General features: G+C 30.2%; 2 protein-coding genes and 1 long non-coding RNA gene across 3 annotated transcripts; 1 reads left to right on the top strand and 2 right to left on the bottom strand.

Annotated features, from left to right (window-relative positions):
• The first annotated feature begins 1,144 nt into the window (after nt 1–1,144).
• LOC117128006 lies at nt 1,145–6,879 on the top strand. The gene is made up of 2 exons (XR_004451078.1): nt 1,145–4,276; nt 4,706–6,879. It is a non-coding gene; the product is annotated as an uncharacterized LOC117128006 (long non-coding RNA).
• A 296-nt stretch (nt 6,880–7,175) lies between these two features.
• LOC103838985 lies at nt 7,176–8,753 on the bottom strand. Its single transcript, XM_033279242.1, has 5 exons — nt 8,473–8,753; nt 7,914–8,277; nt 7,761–7,831; nt 7,566–7,664; nt 7,176–7,441 (listed from the first exon to the last, which is right to left on the bottom strand). The coding sequence occupies exons 1-5, from the start codon at nt 8,680–8,682 to the stop codon at nt 7,343–7,345; spliced, it is 843 nt and encodes a 280-aa protein (XP_033135133.1). The 5' UTR covers nt 8,683–8,753; the 3' UTR covers nt 7,176–7,342.
• Nucleotides 8,754–10,877: 2,124 nt separating this feature from the next.
• LOC103838982 (UPF0426 protein At1g28150, chloroplastic) lies at nt 10,878–14,468 on the bottom strand. The gene is made up of 3 exons (XM_009115448.3): nt 11,710–14,468; nt 11,462–11,596; nt 10,878–11,236 (listed from the first exon to the last, which is right to left on the bottom strand). Exons 1-3 carry the CDS (start codon nt 11,773–11,775, stop codon nt 11,051–11,053), a joined length of 387 nt encoding a protein of 128 aa, XP_009113696.1. The 5' UTR covers nt 11,776–14,468; the 3' UTR covers nt 10,878–11,050.
• Between the last annotated feature and the right edge of the window lie 88 nt (nt 14,469–14,556).

Genomic DNA, 14,556 nt, shown 5'->3' with positions numbered 1-14,556 from the left:
TTTTATAAGGTTTTCTTAACCCGAAAATCAAATAACTAACTAAATAGCAATAATTATTTCACTAAACATAAGATCAACTTATAAAGTGTTTAATATATACAAAATTAAACATATATATGTCAAATTTAATTTTCTTAAAAAAATAAGATTCTAAAGTCTAACCCTAAAATACAAACAATACAACAACATATGCTATCCAACCCTAAACAAAAGACAATTATGAGTTACAACATATTTTCACCTTGCTATATTGAAAACAATTTAATTTTATTATATATAAATTACATTATTTAGAAATGTTTATAATTATAAGATTTTGATTTATTTTCCATAAAAATATTTTTATAAATTTTAAAATTATTTTAAGATTAAATACCTAAGAAGAATTATCTTCTCATAGAAGATTTCACTAACCCGAGAAGACTTCGTAGGTTATAATTGTAAAAGTGATTAAATGTTTTTGTTTGGTCATAAAGAGATGTTTGTAATTTTACTCTCTTTTTGGGTAATAGTTTATTGAACTTAGGGTACATTTTTGCATTTTAAGTTAAATTTTTGGTCATTTTTGGCAACTCCTCCAGTTAAATATCACTTTTCAAAATCTTTTTCAATTAATAACACTACAACATTTGAATTTAGTTTATAGTGATTATTGTTTAGGGTTTAATTTTATGGGCAAGGTTGCATTTATAAAAATCTATAAATGATTCTTAAACTTTATAAATGATTTATGAGGATTACTTTAGTTTTTTTATCGCAAATTTAAAATATTTATGAAAATGTCTATCCTTTAAAGATAAATTTGAAAAGTGTTATCAAACTTGTGATAAAATTAGAATTTTTTTTTATTAAATATCAATATATATAGATATTGCTAACTTTCAAAAAAATCTTTCAAAAAATTAAAAAAAACTCACAATCAAAAATCAAATATTTTTTAATAAAAATGTTTCTTTAATTTTAGTAACAAGAATTTAAAATTCATCTAATATTTTAGATGAAAAATAGTTGCATAATTTTTTCAAAGTCAAAATGAAAATATTCAAAATTTTACAAAAGATAAAATAATAGATGATAAAAAAAATTTGAAATTCAACACGAAAAAAAAAAATTGTGTTGAAAAAAATTTAAAGCGATGTAATATTTTAAAATATTAAGGGAAAATCAAAAGCAATGTAATATTTTAAAATATTAAGGGAGAATTCTTATTTTACCATAAATTTTATAGCACTTTTCAAATTTAAATGAAAATTAATTCTCCTAAATCATTTATAAATATTTAATAATTATTATCAAAGTTTATAAAACTAACTTAAATACTAAACTCTAAACAATAATAACTAAACTAAAATGTTAGGAAATTTCTAATTGAAAGCATTTTTAAAAGTGGTAATCAATTTGTGGTATTTCAAACAATTTCTATAAATGAATTATTTATTTAGCATAAGTTTGATATCGCTTTTCAAATTTTCTTTTAAATAAATTTACATAAATATCCTTATATTATGATAGAAAGACTAAATTAGTCATTCTAAATAGAAGTTTTTAATTTCTCCTAACTAATAAATCAAATCTGAAATATGTTGCGTCCTAAACTCGTCAAAATCCCAGACAGATGGTCATATATTTTCTTCTTTCTAAAGAAATTACTAGTTTGAATAAAGTGGATTCAACCTTTTGATAACCATATTTGAGTGCTTTAATTAATGAATAAATTTTATATAACTCGCTATATGTAACTTCACAAAACTTTTACGGTAAACTGTTTAAAATATATTTTTTGCTAAAGGGTTTTTATAGACTGTTTAAACTATTGTACGTGTATAACGTTCATGATTTAAAATATATTAGAAATAATTTTCGTTGAGATTGATTACTTCCCAATAAATACAAGCATGTGTACAGTGGTTGTTACTCACATGTACTCACATGCTGGAATCAAGTGATACAATGTTAAATAATTGCATTAAGTCATTTCTTTCACATTTTGTTGATACTAATAGTTTATTACTCCAAATTATTTGAATGCAAAGCAACCTTAAATACTGCATGTATTAAGGAAACATATGAATTATGTTACATGGAATTAGGATCGAAATCTGATACGTGGAAACAGAAATATTAGAAAAACGCAACAATGAGAACTTAAAAATATTTAGAAATTAGAAACGTATATATATATATAATAAACACCAAAATTAATATATAAAATACTGTAAACATTAATATCATGTACATAATTCTATAGTGTAACTCACAAAATTTGTATAATTACATAGAACAATATAATAATATATGTAAATCATGTATTTATTTATATTGCTTTGAAACTGACAAATAAAGCACAAAAATTACTCAATTAATGTACAACAATTGAATAATACAAACGACATGAAACAAAACGAATAAGTGAAAAAACATAATACATTTACATCATTATTTAGAGACGAGCAATGCACCTCCAACAGCCATTCCATGTAAAATAGCTTATGAAATGGTCTCTTCTATTATTTAGCCAAAATATCTTAATGACTACAATCATGTATTAATTAAAGAAAAAAACATATACATGTGTTGTCGACACTTAATATTAGCTATTCAGTTTTCTGTTTTGTTTCTGTTTGTTCTTTGGTTCTAGAGGTTTAATATCTGTTCGAATATTTAGAAAATTTAGTTTGAGTAACAAGTTGGAAATCAAATAATATTCTACGTAATTTTGGATCCCATTTGGTTCGGTTTCAATTTTTAGGTTAACTCCAATTAAAAAATAAGAAAACTCAGGATTTTTAAATTACATATCAGATTTTTTCGGATTTTTCGATTAAAATTTAGATTATTCAAATAATTTAAATTTTGGATAAAATGTATTCTGGTAATTCAGTTTTAGGGTATTTTCTTTTATAAATATTATTTTAAATGATTTGCTTATTTTAAAATTAAATATAGTTTAAATTTATAAGCATATAAACTATATTATAAAATTTGGATATTCGGTTCTCAGTTCAGTTTTGGTTTTTCGGTTCTAGAGATGTAAAATCCTTCGTGCAACTAATTTGATCAAAACCTGAACCGGATTTTTTGGCTCGGTTCGTTGGTTCCAGATAAATGTGAGCAGACCTAATTAAAATAATTGAAACTTTATTTTACATCACAAACTAATTAACATGCTTCATAAACATCCATGCATAACTTGATACTTACTTAACATACAACTCAATGAATAGTTGACTGAATCATTATACCCTTTCATTACGCTAATTAAATCGGTGTGTGAAAGAGAAAATTAATTGGTAAGACCGTGACAAGTGTTTTTTAATTAGTGATTAACATTTGTATCTCATCCAATTAAAATTAACTATAGTAAACAATTTTATGTTTATATATCAATTCATTATTTTTACTTTATAAATAGAAGTTTGATTCATTTCATTTAACTACAAAAACATCATTTAACTATAATTATTTTTAGTTATTCTCTAAAACTTTTATTTATATCTTTAAAAATCTTTCTTTTTTGTGAAATGGATCCTAACAATTATCTTTTCAGTATCCAAAAAATACAGCTAATTACCTTTTCCCCTATTCAAATCTCAACAGTTACATATTTCAAAATTAATATTTCAATCAACTCCAAAGTAAAATTTACCAAATTTCTGTATACCATCATTCCTTGGAAACTACCGTCCAGTATTGTATTTAAAATAGTCAAGAATATATAATAAAACAACTAAATCTTATTTAAAATATGTAATTTTAATTAATTAAATTTCAGTTGAAAATTACTAATAACATGTAGTTATTAAATAAAAATATAAAATAAAAATTGTGGAATAAAGTGTTAAATTTTATCTAATAAAACTATTTTTCAAAACTAAAATTTAAATGAGTATTGAATTGTTAAGTGAAAAAAAAGGATATTAATTATTAAATAAATTAACCAATGTAGATCGTTTAAAGAGATTAGCTGATGATTGGAGTGCTTCGTAACTTTAGCAACCTCCACTCGAGGCTTTCTTGATCCAAGATATTGGTTATAAAAGGACCAACCTTAACATGAAATTGAGCGACACTTCTAATATTGCGAGGGAGAAGAAGAGAGCAAAAATGAGCTTTAATAGGAATTTGTTAAATATCACAATAATCCTTTGTGTATGTTTCAGTTGGGATTGTAGCGAGGGAGCTCGAGCGAAACAGAGGAAAGAGATTGATTCTCATACTATCCAACTTAACTCTCTCTTCCCTTCACCATCATCACCCTATGTTCTTTCTGCAAGAGGTAATATTCCCTTAGCCAATTCAATTCACGGTGATTCATTGTGTTTTAGTGTTATACATAAGATAGATGCACATTGCATACTACAAACACACATATATATATATATATATATACACAGTATTAATTTGCCCTTTTATATACTTATATTATTGATTTCATTATGTAATGATGATATGGATGCATACTTTAGTTGTTTACTATCAATTAAGTTACAATTAATTCCAGATTTCTGCAAATATGTCATTAATATTACTATAACGTGATTAGGAATGAAGCGATAGTTTAGATGTGTAGGAATGAAAAACATGTATAACAAAAAAACATATATGACTGTAATTAATATTTTGTTATTACAAAAAGTATTTATTTTTTTGGAGAATCGGTATGCATTTTTTGTTGTTTCTAACGTGAGCTTATCTTCCCACTCAGCGTCTAACACAAAGTCCTCACTGCACGTGACACATAGGCACGGCACGTGCTCGCGTTTAACAAGAGGCAAATCCACGAGTCCAGACCATGCGGAGATCCTGAGACTCGACCAAGCGCGCGTAAACTCAATTCACTCGAAACTGTCGAAGAAGCTCCTCACAGATGGAGTGAGGCAAAGCCAGACAACGAATCTACCGGCTAAACACGGAAGCATCTATGGATCTGGAAACTAAAATATACTATATTTCATTTAGAATAGTATGGCAATGATAGTTACTATAATTGATGAATGGGAAAAGGAGGAAAATGGAGAGGTGAGGAACAGGAGGGGAGGAGGAGGAAGGAGGAAAGATAGAAGTATGGAGGAAAGGAAGGAGGAATGGAGAGAGAGACCGGGGAAGAGAGGGGAGGTGGGAAAGAGTAGGAGGGAGTGTAAGAGTAAAAGCGACAGAAAAAAACTATACTATTTTGATGAATAGATTAGTATACTATAATGTAATGTTTATTCAAATACTGTATGAAAGCTATATAAATTGTCAATACAAACATGTATGTGAATCTCCATTAACTTAGAGCATTCATTCAACACAATAGCATAAGAGGCGAAGGAGATACAATTTGTCAAAGAGAAAAAGGAGAATTATAACATAATATACTGTGATTATAAAATAAAATAAAATAAAATATATTACACAAAATTTATTTTCAATCCATCATCTGATTCTTGATCAAGCAAAAAAATAAATAAACGGTGGTTCCAATGTAAGTGAAGCATACTATACTGTACTTGAAAATTAGTATGGAATACATGATATAAGATACTGTTCTTCTTCCCCAGTTCAATCCATCGCATTGTTCTTCATATTCTTAAAGATATTGATTCACATATTTGTTTCACGGTAACCGAAATTGTTGCTTGATCCCCTGATTCTATTCAATCATAACAAATTTACCGAGATTCAGCTGGTTCCTCGGTAGTCATGCCGTCAAGTGATTCTCTTATTTCTACGAACACTCTGTAATTGTCGCTCTCTGATGTACCTCTTTTCTGTTCTCCAGCTGTTGCTCAAAATCTTTTTTTCTATTAGTTTCATGAAGCAAAACACAAAGATACATTTTTTTTTCACGCGCAGTTAAGGCCATTATTGTCCAATTTCATAATAATATGTATTATACAGTAGCCTAAACGTTGTTATGTGTATATTCTTAATTTTTGATATGTTATGGACATGATCCCTAATTCCCCTTAAAAATATAACTCGTACATCCTCACATTTTCTTTTATAAATCAAAAAATGATGATAAGTATAAAAAAAATATTTTATGTACTAAATTTATCATGTTAGATTTTTGTTTGTACAAACATTTATCATATTGAATTTATGTTTTATGATTGTTTAATTTGACAAAAATATAATAAATAATAAAAGTTAGGATTAGACAGTTTTTAGTTGCACTAAAATATAACTAAGTACTTTTATCTACATTAGCGGCTTAAAAAGAAATCAGTTTTTAGAGATCTGGTTCCGTGAAATCAATCCCACCAATTCTGACCGTCGCAACAAAAGAGATATTAGCAAAGCAATACCACTGAAACGCCTAATTCCAATAAACGACAAAGACCTCACTCTCAAGGAAACAAAAATAAATGATAATACCGTCACTCCAAACGTAACCGAAAACTACTAAAGGCTACAACATAAAGGACGCGAGAGAGCAGTCCCAAACCAAGGAGTTAAAAGCACCAGCCTAAACTTGACTGGAGAAAGGATAAGATGATCTCTTGCTTAGCCTTCGTCCCAAGGTAATCAAAGACCTAACGAAGCTACAAGTTCAATGCATTCATCCTACACCAACTGCTAGAAATAGGAACCCTTAAAACCCAAGCATCGAAGGGAGACACTTCAAAGAAACCGCCTAACCAAAATCACAAGAGAACCAGAACCATGACAGTAACGAACCACGCCATACACAAACAAGAAAAAAACAGTGGGAAGAAACACAACCAGGGTAACAGAAGAGACAACTCCCTTCCAAAAGTTTCATAATGAAACACACCCAATAAGGATTCTGAGCAAACCAAGAAAAGAAATGCAGTTCTAAAGTATTGCCATACCAAGCACTTAAGACCCAACACAACAGGCAAACACCGATGAGAAGCCTGAAACATAACCGACAAAAATCAGCACAACCTGTAGATCCAAACCTTATCGGAAAAACCATAACAGAGACCAACAAAAATCGAAGTCCCATCAGATCTGCTGCCTCCCACAACCACCGGCGTCAATAGAGAGGCACCATCAGCCTGCAAAAGCTATGACATCGAGTAAGAATGAGCTCACGAGATGAAGAAGAAGCACCAAGGAGATTCCTAAGAGCAAAACAGAGAGCAAGGGAGCCCACCCCAGCACCGGCTAAAAGCCATAGCCACTGGAGAGGCGTTGATCTACAGTCGCGCAGAGAGAGTTGGGAGAAAACTAGGTTTTGTGATTTCTATTGTCATTTATCAATGCAAGATAAAGATACACAAAATGTTTATGGTAGCGTCTCTCCCCACTAGTATACATCACCTACGGGTACATGATATTTACATGTTCTTGAAGATACTTAAAACATTTTGTATAATCATTCAGAGTCTTAACCAGAATTATCTTGCTCGAGTTTTGCAACTACAGCCTTCTTCTCATCTTCCGGAAGAGCCATGAACATGAAAACAGATTTATCCCCAATATCATCCTTCAACAACCAACAAACCAGACCACATATGATTAGTGATAAAGCATTCTGATACTTGAAGGAGATTAGCAAGAACTCTTTTTGAAGCTTCCATATTTGAATTTGTAGTGAACAACAGTGGTACCTTTATAGGCTGAGTGAATTTTCTTCCAGCAAATACTACAAAGAGTGCCATCCATGTTCCTAGCAACACCAGTTTCGCCTCATCATTCATCAGGCCACTCTGCAAATTCATCACCCATTACTTAGTCTCAGAACATGGTCTAACCAAGATTCAAGGATGTGATACTAAGGTAGCTGAAACAGGAAGATACTTTACCAAATGACCGAGAAGTACTGAGGGTATGATGAACGTAAGAAGACCAGCTTCTAGCTTACCGTAGCAGAGCCCTGCAAAAAAAAAAAAAAATCAAGAACATTAGTATGAGTACAAATATGAAACCTGATACATCCACCATTATCATCGAACTACCTTCTTTGAAAACGAGCCCAGTGAGGGAAGCGAAAAGAGGACCAACAAACCAAACAGCAGTTGGATGATCAACGACATACTGAACCAAGCTATCGCTATCTGGTCTAGCAAGGGCAGCATAAGCGGCTAAAGAACCAACAACACCAAGTGCCCATAAAGCCTGAAGGGTCCTCTTGATCTCCGTTACATATATATGAATCAGAAACAGAGATAGCCCTAAACCACCAGCACCAACAAGGTAGAACAAGTCCTGGTTTTGCTTGATTATTTCACTTAACCATGAGTTCTCCGGTAAAAAGGCGGCAGAAGAAGCGGCTACAAAGGAAGCAGCAGCAGTTACCAGTCCTGATCTGTACAAAATAACCTGAAGAGAAAGAGATACTTGATAGGCTTAACTTCAAAGTTCAAGAAGCAAAAATTTTCAACATAAAGCTAATAAAAACTCTATCTTTCTAAGTTACATGAACAAATTAGACTTACAACTGTGATACTTGCATGTTCCAATATATTAACTTTTAAGGAACCCAATTGAAGTATAACTCGTATGGAAGAGACGCACCTCTTTGACATCAGACTGCTCAACGGTCCAGGGACCATAAACGCCTTTGTACACGGTTCCATCTACGGAACCTCCTTGAGAGCTGCCGCTTACTGCCCTGATACTAAGCCTTCCCTTTCTCAACCTCACTCTCCCCGTTAGACCCGACGACGATTTGTTGACATTTGCCGGCGGTGTGATGAGTGTCGTCGATAATAAACGCGAGGCCATAGTCGTGAATTGATTAAAGAAGAGACGGAACAGAACTCACGTCTGTCTTGGCAAGTGGGCAGATTCATCAGATGCCTCAAAACGATGCCGTTTTGTCAGTGACGTGGCTCAGTTGTTCTGCACCGCGAAGTGTCTCTGTGGTTAATAATTGTTTCATCGAGACTTAGAACCGAACCAAACCGAATTTTTGGTTTTTGAAATTTTAAAAAATAATTCCAAAATTTACCAAATTATATGTTGCTTCGGTTATCGGTTAATTTCGGCTTTTACTTTTATTTCTGAAAATAACCATTTTTTTTTGCTTTAAAATCGGATATTTTAGATAATTTTGATAATTTTGGTTAATTAAGTTAATTTAGTTTGGTTATTATATATATACTAGTATTATCTCCCGTGCTTAGCACGGACGTTATTTTATGTGAATATATTTTAAATATATATATATATAATGTATTTATAAAATTTATAATGAAAAAGAGGTTAATATTACTTTCTTTCTTTGAATTATCACACCAAGTAATAAACAATTTTCAGCAGATTGAAATTGATTTAGTTCAAAAAAGAAATTGATTTCTTTTCAAAAAAAAAAGAAATTGATTTAGTCCATAGTGAGTATGTTATTGACATATATTTTTTAAAGTTTATTACAGTTTTCTTTTTTGACCATATGAGTTTTCCAATTTCTAAAGATGACTTTATATGTAGACCATAGTGAGTAAACGTAATTTGGGAAGAGAAAATTATCTTTACACATCCGTAACCTTACTGGGCTGTGCTCGGCCCTGCATACTAATCATCCTGTGCGTCTGTGTAGTCTTGCTTATCTGCATGAAGCAATTGAGCCAAAAGTAGTTCACATAGACAGCAAGTCAAGCAACATACTGATCAGCGACGAATTCAATGCCATGTTTAAATGTTTAAGTAGAAGCAGAAAAGTAGCATAAAGATGACTTTATATGTAGAATACTACAGCCTATATAAGGTATTATACAGAAAGAATTCAGTGCCATGTTTATGCAGAAACTTAAATTATGTTTATTAGAAGAGAAAATTATTTTAAAAAGGAAATTTAACATCATGAATTATAATTTGAGCATTGAAGAATTTGGCTCTTTTTAGTTTCACTAACCTTAAAAAAATAGTTTTTTTCATCAACAAAAAATAGTTTAACTAACCTTGATTTCTAACTTTCATTTGCCAAAAATTTCCACCAAATCATAAATTTGTATTCTTCGGTCTCTTTTCTCAATACACTATATGGATCAAATAACTTTAGTTTTAATATTTAGTTATTTCCACTTTTGTTTTAAAATAATATTTTGTTATCTTCGTTAATGACAAAGCTTTGATTTTCTATTCTTTTATTGAAGAAATAAGTTATGAAAAACTCAAAAGGCTATTTCTTATCTAGAATATACAAAAACAAAAATTTAATAGATTATTGATTGAGAATAGAAGGAAATTGAATCTAAATTAAGAGTAATCATAAACCTGTATGGATTTTATTTTGCAGGAGTCAAAAATCTCATTCCAAAAAAACGAAGAATACGAAGCGATAAATATAAAATTATCTTGCTATCTTGTCTAAGTTGTCTTTTACCTTGGCTGGTTTTTCATCTCAAGCATCCCTCTTTCTGTGTCTGTATATGTGTTTTCTTCGTCCTTTTTAGTCTGTAATTTTGACTTTTGCCTTTAAAAAATGAAGCTATGGAGAAGAAGAATGAGAAAACGTAAGAGAGAAGAGATCAAACAAAAAGTAAAATTAATTGATGAAATATGGAAGATACAACAGTTTTGAATCATGATCATTACTCTTGAACGTGGTGTTGATGGTTTTTCTGAACGTGGTGTAACTGGTGTTGATAATCTGATTTTTTTAAGGGATTTAGTTATCGGATGTTGAGAAAAATTGGAATCGCAAATTAATTTTGAATTGACATTATTATTTTTTTCAAAACATATTCCATGTGTCAGAATTTAATTGGTGAAATGACTTGTGCTTTAGTATATAGAGGATATATATTTTTAAAACCCCAACCAAACTTAAAACCAAACAAATTTTCAAAATTCTACTGAACTAAACTGAACTCAAGACCATAACCGAACCGAAAGCCGAAAGTTTCGGTTTAGTTCGGTTGGCCTTGATCAGTTCGGACAAAAACCGCAGGGCTAGTTTCATCTACGAAACTATACTGTGATAGATTGACAACGTGTAAACTGTAAACAAAAAGTGTTTATTTTAGTTTTTACGGTTACATACATACAAAAAGCAAACTGCTACATTTCTCCTTGGAGATGGTACAACAGTAACCACAATCACAACTTCTGTATGAAGTGAGATAACGGTAAAGAGTAAAGGTTCAAGACCTCATTCAATCTCTATCTGTTGAGGAGATTCTACTTCATTGGAGGCCATTCCATCTGCATCAACTACTTCCTCTTCTGTAATACCTGAGGCTTCAACTGTTCGCGTCACCCATTCTTTAAGCGGTTCTTCGTTCAGATCAAGTCTTAGTAATCCAGCAAACATCCCACCCACAAATGCAATTGGCTCCTAAACACATCAATAAACAAACCACATTGCTAGATGCATCAATATCATGCCAAGGATTAGGCCATGAAAGTAAGCCTCCATTATTCATCTAGAACACACACACAATCAAGATTTGGTATACAATTTGCTTATTGCTATTTGGAATAACCCATCACGTAGTTGGTGTATACTAACCTGCAGCTCAAATCGAATGAAAGTCACTAGCTTTAAGTGGGATAAGAGTACCTTGAGAGCCTCCGAGAGAATTGGTTCTTGAGGGAGATTGAAACAGCATGGTTTTGCAGCAAGGGTTCTACTTCTACAAACCGGAGAAAATTGAGGACGAACCGAAATTTCAGTGCTTTTGATTCGAGCAGTGAACTAAATCAATACGAAAAAAAAAACAATTGTGACCAACAACAAGAGAGCGTTGTTTATAGATTGGAAAGAAAAATCGGATTATAAGCTTCGGAAGAAGAAGAGCGAAGACGGACCTGGTGAAGCTGAGAAGCGAGCACGAGCGAGGACGGGGAAAAAGAAGAAATTAAGACAAAACCCATTGCTTTGTTTTTCTTCCTCGCGTTAGAAAATATCAAATCTGAAGCAAAAGAATAGCTTAGATTACCAGCCTCTGCATATTATCTACAAAATGCAGAAGCAAAATTGCAAAGGGCAATTCTCCTAAATATATCATTTTCAAATTTTGGTCACAAAAATAGGTCATAAAAAAAATGACTAAAATGTTACAGTTAATAGTTAAAAGGATCATAATATCCTAGATATATATAAAAAATTATTTTATAGTTTTAGATTATATGTTTTCAAATTCGAACTTTTTTTATAAATTTTTCTTGTTTTTCTTATTTCTATTTTTTTATTTTTTTTTTTGTAATTCGAAAATACTTTTTGAAAATATTTTTAAAATTTTTATTTTCAAATTTTTAATATATTTTTTTTTTATAAAATTTTAAACTTCAACCTCAAATCCCTACCCTTAACTCTAAACCTTAAAGTTTGGATTCGTTAACCTTAGGGGTATAAATATATATTTACCACTTTTATAAAATATTTTGGTCATTTTGATCCTTAGAATCTATATTTGTGACAATAAAAATTTTAGTGCTATCCTAGGATATTTCTCAAATGCAAATCCCACAATTTTTATTTTTTCAGAAGGATTCTAACTTTTAAAAATGACTAAACCATGTTATGTATATTTTTATTCCTTTTCTTTTATTAATAAAATTGTATTTTATCAAAATAAATTTATTTATTTATACAGAGATAAAAATTAAAAATTTATATCGCCAGAAAATATATTTATATACCCTTTTAGTTAGGATATATTATTTAATTATTTGTAGATTTATATAAAATTTTGTAAATTTGTCTTTAGTCGATTAAATACTAATATTTATATATATGTACACATATATATTTGAGAAATTGCAACAAATACCACATTTATAGTACCACTTTCATGTTTATACTAACTAATTTTACCTTCATTTTTAATATATGCCTAAGGTTAACTAATCTAGATTTAGAGTTTAGAGTTAAAGGATGTGAAATGGTTTTTGGAATGTGAAAATTCATGCCACACCAACAGAAATAACATATATTTAAATAATATGGCTACATAAACACACCAAAGAACATAATTCAGATCCAAAAATGATCACATTTATTTAATAAAACTAAATATGTGCACAAATATTTTGCCATAACTTAAACTATCATATATTTATATGACTAAAACATGTATTTATATGACCACCATCGTACAACGTAGTGGGACTTTATTGCAATAAAATAGAAGTGATAATAATCACGCGATAATAATCACGCGATAATAGAATCAGGAAGGCTGGAGGAAGCTGAAATCATGCTTGATGAAGATAACTAAATCAAATCACCAATCTAAAGAGACACACTAAATGCCCATAAAAAGTAAATAGCTGAATTAATACAAGATCTATAGTCTTATGAATCAGTTATTTAAATCAGTTATTTTATTACTTTAGTTAAAGATCTATTGTCTTATGAATTAATACAAAAAATATAAAATTATACACTATTTTAAATATATATTTTTTAGAAATCCATTACATTTTTTGAAATTTCAAAATTTAGAAAAAAACTGTTTGATCAAATTATTAACATAGTTCATTTGGTTTTCCAAAATATTGACTGACATATATAGATTAAAACAAACATGTATATATAAAGAATAATAGTTATTGTTAGGTTTTAATGCTGCTTACCTAACTTAAAGTAATTTTTTAAATGATAGATTAGCTATCTTTCCATCGTTTCAATTTATAATTTGAGAAGAAAAAAAGATTGTGCTATTAAATAAAAATATATATGTTTACGGTGTTAAACATAATCAACTACTGTTTTAAATAAATAATTCAATATATAACTATTAAAATTAAAGTAGACAAATATTTAAAAGTAAAATAATTACATTTTTCATGATTTTTTAACGGTGAAATAAATATATGATTTTTAAAAAGAAAAATAAAATAAATAATAAAAATGTAATGTTTTATTATTTTTAATTGAAAATAAAAGAAATAAAGATATAAGATTCATGTTTCTCCACTATATTCAAAAAACACATAAAAACAAATAAGATGGTATCAGATACTTTAGTCAACACTTATAGCTCAGACAAAAACATTGACAGCTATGACGGAAACTCTTTAGATACAAACCTTTATGTAACCTTAGCCTACTATATTTTGCAGCGGACCCACTTAGGATAAATCAATGTTTGGATAATGATAATCTAGAGGCTCATTACATTGAGGGGTTAAATCAGTACTTCTTCCAACACAAATCTATCAAAGGACTCAACCATCTTCGTCTTCGCCAATCCGCATATAGTAACAATGATAATAGTACATTTCTTTATGGTAAATTAACATTTGTGCAGATGCATTTTTGAAGAGGAAAAATAATTTTTGGATAACCACGTGTTAGTGGTTCAGTGGTTAAACTCAACATGGAAGTTATGGGTTCGAGTGTCGCTGGGAGGTGATTATCTTGAGGGACCTTCGAGCCCAATACAGAGAAGCCTGCTAATGTGTGGCCACTGGTGGAATTTACATGGGATGATCATCAGCCCTCCTGAATGCCTCTGCGGGCTTCCCCGACTAAGTTCCGGTGGACGGTCATTGGCGCTAGTCGATTCCTCTCGAGGCTCCGGATACCAGGATCATAAAAAAAAAATTGGATAAGCTATCATGGGAAAATAATCAATCCAAGTCCGATCAATGCTAGAGCATGATTAAGAATTCATTTACTAGATTCATTAAATGAAGCCTCTAACAAAT

The sequence above is a fragment of the Brassica rapa genome, chromosome A09 (assembly GCF_000309985.2).
Source record: "Brassica rapa cultivar Chiifu-401-42 chromosome A09, CAAS_Brap_v3.01, whole genome shotgun sequence".
Lineage (NCBI taxonomy): Eukaryota > Viridiplantae > Streptophyta > Magnoliopsida > Brassicales > Brassicaceae > Brassica > Brassica rapa.
The sequence above is the reverse complement of the archived record's forward strand: the minus strand, read 5'-3'. Positions and strand labels throughout refer to the sequence as shown.

Bases quoted from the DNA above. Each gene is read 5' to 3' on its own strand.
- LOC103838985 (XM_033279242.1), bottom strand. From the start codon at position 8,682: ATGGCCTCGCGTTTATTATCGACGACACTCATCACACCGCCGGCAAAT. The intron at 8,278-8,472 runs GTGCGTCTCTTC...CTTTCTCTTCAG, and splicing joins AGCAGTCTGATGTCAAAGAG to GTTATTTTGTACAGATCAGG. The intron at 7,442-7,565 runs GTACCACTGTTG...TGGTTGTTGAAG, and splicing joins AATTCACTCAGCCTATAAAG to GATGATATTGGGGATAAATC.
- LOC103838982 (XM_009115448.3), bottom strand. From the start codon at position 11,775: ATGGGTTTTGTCTTAATTTCTTCTTTTTCCCCGTCCTCGCTCGTGCTC. The intron at 11,597-11,709 runs GTCCGTCTTCGC...GTATTGATTTAG, and splicing joins TCGCTTCTCAGCTTCACCAG to TTCACTGCTCGAATCAAAAG. The intron at 11,237-11,461 runs GTACTCTTATCC...TGATGTGTTTAG, and splicing joins TTCTCTCGGAGGCTCTCAAG to GAGCCAATTGCATTTGTGGG.